Below are 12,476 nucleotides of genomic sequence, written 5' to 3'. Positions count from 1 at the left end.
CGTCTCAAAAAAAAAAAAAAAAAGAATTTTGGATTTAGAAGTGATTTTCCAGATTTAAACTCTAAGGAATGCCTTGGGGAGCAAATTGAAAACTAAACACTTGGGGCTTTGAGTTTCCTAGCCTTGCTTCAGTTTGATCTTTTGTTTTTCATTGTATGGTTTTGCTTAGAAAAAGTTTAGTAACTACTTTATAATAAAATTAAGGAGATGACTTAGGCCTGTGTTCTTGTTCTGTATATTTAACTACACATTTTTGAGTAATGGTCAAATTTGACCACAAGGATACAAGGAGATCATGATTCCAGGGTGGAGGAATATTCCTAATGGGTATAAAGGAACTCTACAACTCACTTTTGGACTTCTGGAATTTCTCTTTGGTTCTCTTTTTCTTTAGATTGTTATTTCTATGATATCACAATTATTGAACAATAAAAGTGTACTAGACACTGTGCTGTGTACTCACAGACATTATCTCATGTAATCCTCATAATCCTATGAGGGTTTTATAGAGGAAGCTGAGTCCTGGACATAATAACTTGCCCAGTGTCAGGTAGCTTTCAGAGATCAGATTTGAAATGAAGTCATTCTGACTCTTAGGTTACTAAACCTTATGATGTATAGCCTCATGCTGTTTTCTCTCTTTTTTCTACATACCTGATAATACTAAAAACAATATGGGAGAAGCCAGGGTAGGATCATTTCAGTGGACGACAAAGGTAGTATCTGGGGAAATGAAAGAATGGAACGGTCAGTGTGGGGAAATTCTGCTTTTAGCCTTAAGAATTTTTTTTTTTCTTGAGACACAGTCTCACTCTGTCACCCAGCTGGAATGCAGTGGCGTGATCTCAGCTCACTGCAACCTCTGCCTCCCGGGTTCAAGCGATTCTCCTGCCTCAGCCTCCCGAGCAGCTGGGAGTACAGGCACGCACCACCACGCCCAGCTAATTTTTGTATTTTTTGTAGAGACGGGGTTTCAACCATATTGGCCAGGCTGTTCTCAAACTCCTGACCTCATAATCCACCCGCCTCAGCCTCCCAAAGTGCTAGGATTACAGGCATGAGCCACCACGCCCGGCCAAGAATTTTAACTTGAGTTTACATTTCTTATCTGTCACCATTACATTGGTAGCTTTATAGTCCCAGATCAGGGGCAAGTCTTGGGGGAAAAGAGCAAGATGATTTCCCCTGCGTTTTGATCTAGATGCTAGATGTCAGGCTAGGCAGGAATATTTCAGACTGGAACACTGAAGTGTAGTAGGCTACTTGGAGGTTTGGAACCAAAGCTACAGCTAATCATTACTGAGTTTTGTGTAACTTTGTGTGGTATATGGACTTACTAGGAGTAGAAGTGGCCACAGTAGATGAATGACTGAAGATTTAATATTTTGGGATTCTGATCATCTTTCTGAAGATAGAAATTACTAACATATACATAAAGTCAAGGAAACTCCAAGAGCTTGTTACTTGACCAAGGTCACAAAGTAACATTAAAAAAAATCATCTAAGTTAAATAAGCTCATGAATAGTTTAAAGTGTGTGTGTGTGTTTGTTTTAATGTTCAACGAAGTACCTTTTATGTTGCCACTCTAAAAGTTGAAGGCATAACATTAAATTGAACCTCAAGGAAGATACTTTCACTGGAGCATCAGAGAGAGTGGTTGCCAGATAGTGAACTGGTTTCTTTAAAAATGTTTATATATAAAGTGTATATTTTTAATGTTCATATTATAAGAAGTTTTAGGACTATTGGATCTGGTAGCCTACTGCCTCCAGTAGAGTCAAATACTCCATTTAATATTATAGAATATTTATTATTAGTGTGAAGTATAGAAAGCTTTCACTTTCTTCTGTTGACAAGTATGACATGGAATTTTATTTGGAATTCAGAGTTGGGAGAATTCTGAGAGCTCAGAGACTGATTTGCGTAATAATAAAACTCCAGTCTCCCGTTAAAAAAAAAAAAAAGAATTCTGAGAGCTTATTTACCACTTTTCCCAAACTTATTAGGATAATTTAGAGAATTAAAAAAAAAAAAAGTTTTTGGGCCTCATTATAGATACACTAAATCAAAATTTCTGTGGATGGGACTAAGAATTAATTCCCTGTTTTCACCCCACCTTTCTTCCTTCTATAAGTATTTTTGAGTGGCTTCTTTGTACCAGGCACTGTGTGCTGTTAATTCTGATTTAGTGTACATACATGCAGGTGTTGGAGAACAACTTATTTTTTCTGACAAGTGCAAGAAACGAATTTGTCTTCACATTTAGCTAAAATCATACTCCCTGTATCCTTCACTTTGATTTTTTAAGTGAATTTTTCATCGTATGTACAGAAAAGTGTACAAATCTTCAATAACATAATTTTCACAAAATGAAAATCGCACAGTGTAAGCAGTACCTAAGGACCCTGAGTTGTGTTACTTTTGCATCCCAACACTCACAGTTGTTTTCCCCTCGCCATTCCCCACCCCCTGTCACTGTCCTTTTTACTGCATGAATTAGTTTTGTTTTGAATTTTATATAAATGAAGTCATATAATATTAACTCTTCTTGTGTCTGGCTTTTTTGACTTTACTTTGTGTTCCTACGATTCCTCTATGTTGTATATAGTTGTAGTTCATTTTATTCTGGTTGCTGTCTGATACTTTGTGAATACTCCACAGTTTATCCGTTTTGCTATTGATGGACATTTGCATTGTTTTTCCCACTTCTTGATTTTTATTCTCTGTTGTAGTCGTTCAGTGTTTATTCTCTTCTGTTTTATTAGTAATTTTGAAATAATACTACTCAGGGTTATGATGAAGATTATATAATGATTTGAAAAATACTTGGCATAGCGGTAGACATTTGACAAGAATTTATTCTGTTTACATAAGATAACCCTTCAGGCATTTGAAGACTACTTAAACAACTCACTTTAAGTCTTAAATTCTCTAGATCAGCGGTTTTTTTATGTGGCCTACCTTCTAGACATTCTGATCATCCTGATCATTTTCTCTCCTAGGTTTATTTTTACTGTATGAGTATGTCACCCACACTTGGAAATCAACAATAGAATCCAAATGTTGTTGAGCTAGTATGTACTTATAGGCCCGGTCTCTCTCCTCACACTGGCCTTCTATCAGGATTGCCTGAGATTGCTTAAACTTTTTAGCAGACATGTCAACTAATTGCTCTTACATAGATGATAGTTATCCAAAATCTCAAGTCCTTTTTTGTAAGTATTGCTATTCAGTCCGATTTTTCCCACCTTGTTCTCATGTAACAATTTAAAGCTAAGTGGAAATTTCAGTTTGTCATGTTTTTGAAACTTTATGTTTGATATATAGTCTACTAGCATTTTCCTGTGTAAATTAAATACTTAACCTCCTAGTTCCTTATCTAAGCCACTGAACTCCATGTGCTAACCAGTAATAGAGAACCACATGTTTCAGTAGCAGAGACTTTTTCCTCTAGGTTGTCATTAATCCATTGATAGGCACCCTTGGCTGTGGTTGATAGTATTCTGCATCTAGTCTGTCCTTAACATTTGTATGTTTCTTGAACAAGTATTTATTATTAATCATAGTCACCATTCATTGAGTGCCAGGCACTGTTTTAAGAACTACATATTTTTTATTTCATTTAAGCCTCCTGACAATGCTGCAGGAAGACCATTTCATTTTACAGATGAAAAAATGTGCTTAGAGAGCTTGAAACTTCCCAAAGTCACATAGCTTGTTAGAAGTAGCCCTGGGATTTTAACTCAGATCTGCCTGCCACTTCAAGCCCATATCCTTAATAAACACTTCATTGCTTACTATGTACCAGGATTTGGGAATAGTGTAGTGAATAAGTAAACAAAATAGATACGGTTCTTGTCCTCCCAGAGTTTCTTGTGTAGAAAAAGAGAGGAAAACAAGCTACTTATTATATATTATAATAAATGCTATGGAAGGGAAATGCAGAATGGAGTACTATGAGAGCATAAAAGCAAACCAACTAGATTTGAGGTGCAAGGGGGAGATAAGGGAAAATTTCCTAGACCAAGTGTTGTATAAACTAAGTTAGCTAGATGAAGCCAGTAGGATGATGGTAAGAGTGTGTTACCTCCAAGGAACGGTGGCTCACCCCTGTAATCCTAGCACTTTGGGAGGCTGAGGCGGGCGGATCATTTGAGGTCAGGAGTAAGTTTGTGTTACCTATCATGGACTTGAATTCTCTCATAACAATATTGACTTTCCATTTGATCATTCACTGTGATGAATGTCATTAATATTAATAACTGTTCTTTATTGAGCATATAGTATATGCTAGGCCTTTTACATTTATCTTATTTTCACATCAACCCTGCAAGGTTTGTTAGCCACACATGCACAGAGTGAGACTAACAGAGGTTAACTAATTTGTCCAAAATATTACAATTATGGCCAGGCGTGTTGACTCTCGCCTTTAATCCCAATATTTTGGGAGGCCAAGGTGGGCAGATTGCTTGAGTCCAGGAGTTTGAGACCAGCCTGGACAACATGACAAAACCCCATCTCTACAAAAAAATACAAAAATTAGCCAGGTGTGGTGGCGTGTGCCTGTAGTCCCAGCTACTCGGGGGGCTGAGGCAGGAGGATTGCTTTGAGCCTGGGAGGTGGAGGCTGCAGAGAGCCGTGTTCATGCCGCTGCATTCCAGCCTAAGTGACAGAGCAAGACCCTGTCTCAAGAAAAAGTAAAACAAAAAAAAATTACAGTTATGGAGTAAGCAAGGACTTAAAAACTAAGTTTTATTACGTTTAAAAGCTTTTTGAAAGGTTTTTTCCACTGTGCCCCACAACCATCCAGTCTAAGCATGATGTGATTCTAGTTCTATATCATTGTTAGGCCCTTTGCCTTTAGCAGTGGGCATATCCCTTCTATATTCTTAATTCAAATATGTATTTTTAAGGAAGATCTGCTTAACTTAGAGGGTAGCTTTTTCCCTCCCTTTCCAATAGTCTCACCCTATTTGTTTATTTTTTAAATTCTTTATAGTACTATACCTTTAAGTAGGTGCTTACTTTGGTTGTTGTCCTTGTTTTCAGATGTTTTAAGCCTATCAGAAAATTCCGTATGTAGCTGCACAGTAGTATTGAAGCAGATACGAGTCTCAAAGCCTTAATCCTTAGCTATCTTGCTTTTGAAGAAATACAGAAACTAAAAAGGTTTTTGAGCTTTGGAAAGAGGTCAGTCACTAGTCAGTCAGGTTTCTGCAGTGTATTCTGTGTTATCAATCCATTGTGAATGCTGATTATTCAAAGAAATAGTAGTTGTTTAGATTTAAAATGTTTTAAGTTTAAAATAATAGGTTATTAAGATAGATAGCTATTTATTAATGGCCTGATTTATTAAAATTAGTCATTTAAAATATTATTAAATAATAAAGCAGTGTCTGAATAATTTCTCCTAATGTTCATTTGAGGCAGTAAGGTGATTGCCTACTTTTCCTGTCTTCACTCTTTTTATAGGTATTGATGAGATTGGTGGAATTTGGAAAATGAGGCATTAAGTACCTGGAAAAAAAATTTCATAGGGTTTTACATAATTGAAGGAAAATTAATACTGCTACCTTTAGTAGGAGACTATCTTATTTTACCTTTATGAGGCAGAATCTTGTTCCTCTTTATTGGAGCCACTGGCCACCAGGTGGTGCTTTTTGCATTCTTTACAGAATAACACGACAGTTTTTCCTCTGGTTACTGTCAGACTTTGTCATATTTTAGATAATTAAAATTTCCAATGACAAATATAATGTAGGAAGTTAGAACTAATATGAAACTTCTTGCTATGGTAGATAGCTCTTCAAAGAAGGAAGAGTTTGTTACTGAATTTGTTGATATCCACTGAACTTTAGTGTTGTCTACTTCCCTCTCTCTGATTGTTAGGCTATGGTGGCAGATAGTTTCTAGTAGTTGCCAGCAACTAGGTTATCAGATTATTTCAACCTTTGGACTTGTCCACCTCAGTGCTAAACATTTTATCTTTTATTGGGTGCTTATTTCAATGCCTTATCTGAAATTTATCTGAAATTGTCTCCTAGAATCTATATGGTTCCAAGAAAAAAAGTAACTTTATTTATAAGATTTCTCTTATCCCTAAAAGCCATAATAGAAGAATAAAAATGTTTGTTTGAAGTGTCCTTCCATAAGGTATTTTTCCTTATCGTTATCTACTGTTTTTATTACCTTTAGCACTCTGTGTGTCCAGTCAAGTCATCTTAAGTTCAAGGAATCAGTATTTTGCAGTTTCTTCATTTTTGTTCTGGTGGCTTTTTTAAAAAGTATAATCTCAGCTTGGTTCCATTGTTTAAGGAGAGCTAACCTTATAATTTAAATCTGCATGATACACATATATTAAGTTTTAATAACTCACTAAAATTGTTTTTTAAACAAAGAATGCAGTTTTTCCCCTTACGATTGTGGAGTACTTAAAAATCTGTACACTTTAATTTTTACTTTAACCGGCTTATATCATCCAGGAAACTTGAATACTCGTAGGATCCAAGAAACTAGCTTAATATATTTTAGTAAACACTAAGATAGCCATACTTGATTGTTGACTGGCTTTAAGTCAATGGGAACTGTAGAAAATTTTGCTGTTACTTTCGATCATTTACACTTGGCTAAGAGTCATAGGTTTATCCCTAGGTTTCTGGTATCCCCCAAAATCAAAAAAGAGTGCCCATCTCTTTGGAAAAGTTGTTTTGTTTGTCAGAGGCTGCAGATTCAGGAAAGGTATGAATTGAGTCATTTGAAGGGGGATGAGGCATGATCAGCCCTCAGATCACGAGGCTTAACTTTATAATTTCAAGACATTTAGAAGTCTGGTGGGGATTTGCATTGTTTTTGCCGGTAATTAAAATGGCAATTTTATATTTAGAATTGGCTTAATTTTGTTACGAAAATAAATCAGTATAAAGATAAATATTTACTTTTTTCAAAATAGGTAATAAAATAGACCTGGAAAAGGAAAGACATGTTTCCATTCAAGAAGCAGAGTCGTAAGTACTGTGACCCTCCCATTCCCCATCACTCCCTAGTAGAAGTCGTCTTCTTTATACATTTTGCTTTACCATTTGGGTATTACTCAAATGTCTTAACATAGATTGAGGTATTGGATTCAGTGAAGCATGTTTACATGGTAGTTTCTGGGCTTGTGGCAATAAAGCCCTTCCCTTTTTGACTTCAGTAAAAACTACGAGTGATATAAAACAAAACTATCATGATCAAATAGGCAGTAAGCCACAAATACTTTTAAAGTATTTGAGTCCCAAATTAATCTATAAAAATTTCAAGGCTTATTATATTTGTATTATTTAAAATTTGATTTAATGTATAGAGAAGTTAAAACAGCTATATAAACTTAATTTCACTAAACTTGAATAAATTAATATGTCACTAAAACTGTTACTATAAAAAAGCAGTTAAGACAAAATCATGAATAATATTTTACATCAGTCACTGATGTTACTTTTTTTTAAGGTATGCAGAGTCTGTGGGAGCAAAACATTATCATACTTCAGCCAAACAGAACAAAGGAATTGAGGAACTCTTTCTTGACCTTTGTAAAAGTAGGTATATTCAGATTTGGTTTGTTTAGAAATGGTTTTTGGTTTTTACTTTTTAAAAAATAATAATCTATTTTACACCAGTGTTACTTTTCAAAGAATTGGTTCTTTTTAAACTATTGACTATTGGTAATATTTCTAAAGTGCTGTAACTTTTTTTTTTAATGGTTAAATACCTACTTTAGTTCTGTTTCAAGCAGTAATTAATGGTTATGAAATCGTATGTATGATATGGGCTAAATGTGTATTATAATATTACATGCATAAGTGTTAAAAGTGGAAGGGGAATTTACGTATTAAAACAAATTTAAGACCTGTAATGACCTGCTGTAATGAATGGACCTTATTTGAACACCGATTTGTCAAACTAGTGAAAAAGAGTGTTTGTGAAACAAGATATTTGATTATATTAAGATACTATTAATTTTTTAGGTGTGATTATGGTATTGTGGTTATGCTTTATAAAAGGAGTTCTTGTCTTTTGAAGACACATTAAAATAATTTAGGAATAAAATTATGGGTCTGAGATTTGATTCAAAATAATGGTAGGGATGCTTAGGGTTATGGATGAAATTGGGTGATGGATTTTCATTATGCTGTATTTTCTACTTTATGTTTGAAATTTTCCATATTAAAAAGTGTATAGTTTTAAAGAAAAAGGAAAGTAAATTTATATATACTCTGAAAGTCATTTCTCATATTACCAATAAAATGCATATCTGAGTTTATGGACTTTAGACTCTTTTAAGAATTTGATGAAATCGTGTACACACACACACACACACACACATTTTGGAATAAATTAGTTTTATAAAACCCTCAAGTCATTCATAATTCTTCTAGAATAGTGATTATCTAAGTGATGTCCCGTGATCAGCAGCATCAATATCACTTGAGAATATGTCAGAAATGCAAATTCTTGGGCTCTCCAAGCCTACCAAATCAGAATTTCTAGGGATGGCGCCCAGAATCTGTGTTTTAACAAACGCTTCATATGATTCTAATGCACAGTAAAATATAAGAACCAATGCTGTACATAACAACTTGGGGGTCTTATTAAATGCATATTTTGATTTAGTAGTTGTGGGATTGATTGAGGTCCTCATTTCTACCAGCACCCAAGTGGTGGTGATGCTAGTCCTCAGGATAACCTCCTTCCTTTCCTTTTTCCTCCCTCCCTCCCTCCCTCCCTCCCTCCCTCCCTCCCTCCCTTCCTTCCTTCCTTCCTTCCTTCCTTCCTTCCTTCCTTCCTTCCTTCCTAGCAATGTACTAAGTCCGTGGCTTATAAATGTCACATCTTCAAAACAATTTTTGCATGCTCCACATGTTTATTTAGAAATTTTATAACATGTACAAGTACTAATATGTACATTTTAAAATGTAACTAAAAAATAGAAATTTTGAAAAGTTAAAAATAAGTAGATATAGAATTTGTAATGTTTTCTTATTTCATCTTGTTGGATTGTCCCATATACCTCAACTTGTAAACCATTAATCAAGAGCAGTCTCTAAGAGCCCTTTTCTATTTTAAGGACACCCTCTTTTCTTCCTTCATTTTGTCAAATACATGTTTTGTAAATATTTTCTCCCAGTCTGCATCATGTATTCCATTTTTCTTACCTGTGTCTCTTAAAGAGCAGTTTTAAGTTTCAGTGAGGTCCAGTTTATCTATTCTTTCATGATTCATGTTTTGTGTCTTACATGAGAACTCTTTATGTAAACCAAAGTCACAAAAATTTTCTCCTATGAAGATTTTTCTCCTGTGTTTTCTTCTGGAAATTTGGTTTCATGTTTTACATTTAAGCGTATAACTCATTTTTCGTTGTTTTTTGCATAAGGTGGTTAAGGTATGGGTTAAGGTTTATTTATTTATTTATTTTTACAATAGATGTCCAGTTCTATTAATAGTACTGTTTCTTGAAAATATTATTCTTTCTTCATTGAATAACCTTGGCAACCATGTCAAAAATCAAGAGACCATATCTACGGGGGTCTGTTTCTGGACTGTGTTTTTTTGTTCCACTGATCTCTCTATTTCTTCTATCATAGTCTCACTGTTTTGATTAGTGTAGCTTTACACTAGTTCTTGAAATCAGATAGTGTGAGTCTTTCAGCTGTGTTCTTTGAAGTTCCCTCATCTTAAACTCCATTATTCTTCAAATATCTGGTCAGGGACAGTGGCTTGCACCTATAAGCCCAGTGCTTTATGAGGCCAAGGCCATAGGATCGCTTGAGCCCAGGAGTTTGAGACCAGCCTGGGCAACATAGTGAGACCCCCATCTTTAGCAAAAAAAAAAGAAAAAATCAGCCAGGCATGGTGGTGCATACCTGTAATTCCAGCTACTCAGCAGACTGAGGCAGGAGGATCAATTGAGCCCAGGAGTTAGGGGCTGCAATGAATGAGTGATGATCACACCACTGCACATCCAGCCTGGGTATCAAAGTGAGACCCTGTCTCTCAAAAATAAAAATAAAAAAAATCATTTACTTAAAAGTATTACATTTCTAGTCGAAGAATAAATCCTGCACCCTAAATATTACTTGGAATAATTTGAACTTCTTTGACATATTTCTAAGTAAGTTTGGAAAATCTTAAGGATTGTACTTGTACACAGACATTTGTTCAGAGCAAAAAAAAATTTTTCTTTATTGATGTCACTGTGGCCATTATACCATTGGATAAATAAGCTTACTACTTGATACTAGTTTTTTAAAACATGCAGGTGAAGCTATTTTAGCGAACTGACACAATGTTCATTATATTTAGTTTCTTTGTTGATTGAAAGTCAGAAATAGCTATCATAGTGTTACACTGAAATTTTAGAAAGAGAAAATACAAAGATTGTGATCCTAATAATGTTTTTCTCTCTCTCTTAGGGATGATAGAAACAGCACAAGTGGATGAGAGAGCAAAAGGTAATGGCTCTAGTCAGCCGGGAACTGCAAGGCGAGGTGTACAGATTATTGATGATGAACCTCAAGCCCAGACCAGTGGTGGAGGGTGCTGTTCTTCTGGATAACTGTGTACGCCTAAGAAATTAAAAGACAGAACAAAACTGTGGATCATTTCCCTCAACATGAAGACTGCCATATTCCAAGTCACATTATTTTACCAATGGAATTATAGAATTAACAGTATTTTAAATTACGTTTATAACACTGCAGAGACCTTAAGTGCTAAACTTAGTGGAGTTTGTGACCAGAGAATTGGCATTTTCTACAAATGTTAACAAAGCAATTACCAATGGCCTTTTTACATTTTTTTTCTTTAATGAGGAATAATATGCATGTAGAAAAGACCTACTTAAAGGCTTCATTTATATTCTTTCAAATCAAATCTTTATTTAATAACTTATATATGTTGTTGGAATGGTTACATTTTTGCAGCCCTTTGTATTTTGTGGTAGTTTGAATTGTATCACTTCTAAACAGCAAACTGTTTTTGTTTGTGTTTTTGTTTTTAATTAGCGGATATCTGAAGTACTATTTTTGCAGGGTTTGCACAGGCCCATAACTGTCTACTACTTTGATATAATCTGTATACATCCTGTATGCTGAGCTGGTAAAATACATTGTAAATTACATATTAAATATTTTATCTGCTTTTACAAGCGCAAGGTGCAAAAATATATACAATAGTCTCATTGATGACTGTAAAGTGAATTAACATTTGGTGATTATGCCTAAGCTTTTTTGACTAATATAAAGATCATAACTCCCCTTCACTTCTGTCTTAACTTGAACATGGCGTGTTTAAATTTTCATACATACTTTACTTGAATTATTGCTGTTGTCACTTATTTTTGCCTCTGTGAGTTCATCTGATGATTGAGCAGTAGCATTTGCCTTTTGGTTTCTTTGTTATTATAGAAGAGATGACTTCTGCTGATTTTGCTTTAGAATGGTTACCTTAGAAGAATTTGGGTGGCTCATGTTGAATTTCACTTTTGCAAAAGCTTTAGTTTTCTCATAGGCTTTATAATAGATGGGTTAAGTGGTATGAGCAGAGGAAGTACCCAGATAGTAGCCAGTTACCAAGACTCATTCATACAGCATGCCTGAGGCAGCACTTTTAGATCCTTTGTGAGCAAGTTCTATTTGTTCATTGCTTGCCAGAGATGAACACAGAATGTTCTGTTTCATTTTATAAGAACTATTCTGAGTTTCTGTGGATGGAAACATTACATGTAATGCAGTTATAGTGAACACTGGAAAGATTTATTAAAGAATTATATTTGTGTATACTTTATAAATTAGTCCCTCATTAGATTTTTTTTCTTAAGCATAAGACTGAAATGTGTTAATTTTAGTAGAATCAGGCACTGCTCACAGAAGGAACACAGATTGTAGAAATTAACATAAATTGTTCTTGTTCTAATATATATGTTTTTTCATTTCTGTCATGCTTGGAAAACTAGTAAATATTATGTCTAAGATAAAATGGAATGGCCCCTGGATTTACTTCTTATAAGAAGCAGTAGTATGTAATAAAGCTGTTAACATGAGCAATTAGGAGGCTATAAAGAGATTATAGTTACAAAAGAAATACTGCCATATTTTTAAGTTAATAACTTAAGCCTTCCCAAATGGGTTAAAAGTTGAATGAATTGACACCCTGATGTTACGATGTTAGAATTTTAACTTAAACTAGAAGGCTTTCTGTGAGCCTTCACTTTACCTTCTTTAATTATTGTCCTTGCTAAACTCAACACAGACTTTTCTGTTATGTGTTTTTGAGGAAGTTGGGGTGGGAAGAGTCGGAGATAAGCCAAAATTGTCTTCTTTTATGGAGTAATTGTACTCTTGGTTTCCTGTGAAGTTAGTGTTTATGTAGGGGTGGGGGAAGGCAGCAAGAATCATGAGTATCACTTGTTTTTGCCCTCCTAGCTCTTTCAGACAGAGTG

At 34.7% G+C, this 12,476-nt stretch overlaps 1 protein-coding gene across 1 annotated transcript in view; it reads left to right on the top strand.

Moving 5' to 3' along the window:
- RAB21 (RAB21, member RAS oncogene family) overlaps nt 1-10,800 on the top strand; it is a 32,382-nt gene extending 21,582 nt beyond the window's left edge. The window contains exons 5-7 of the mRNA XM_011978507.1: nt 6,951-7,005; nt 7,487-7,575; nt 10,450-10,800. Coding sequence (XP_011833897.1) covers nt 6,951-7,005; nt 7,487-7,575; nt 10,450-10,592 — 287 coding nt within the window. The 3' untranslated portion in view covers nt 10,593-10,800. The remainder of the gene's footprint in view (nt 1-6,950; nt 7,006-7,486; nt 7,576-10,449) is intronic.
- The last annotated feature ends 1,676 nt before the right edge of the window (nt 10,801-12,476 follow it).

This window comes from Mandrillus leucophaeus, unplaced genomic scaffold (genome assembly GCF_000951045.1).
Source record: "Mandrillus leucophaeus isolate KB7577 unplaced genomic scaffold, Mleu.le_1.0 Scaffold196, whole genome shotgun sequence".
In the NCBI taxonomy this organism is placed as follows: domain Eukaryota; kingdom Metazoa; phylum Chordata; class Mammalia; order Primates; family Cercopithecidae; genus Mandrillus; species Mandrillus leucophaeus.
Note: the sequence above shows the minus strand (reverse complement) of the source record. Positions and strands in the feature narration are given on the sequence as shown.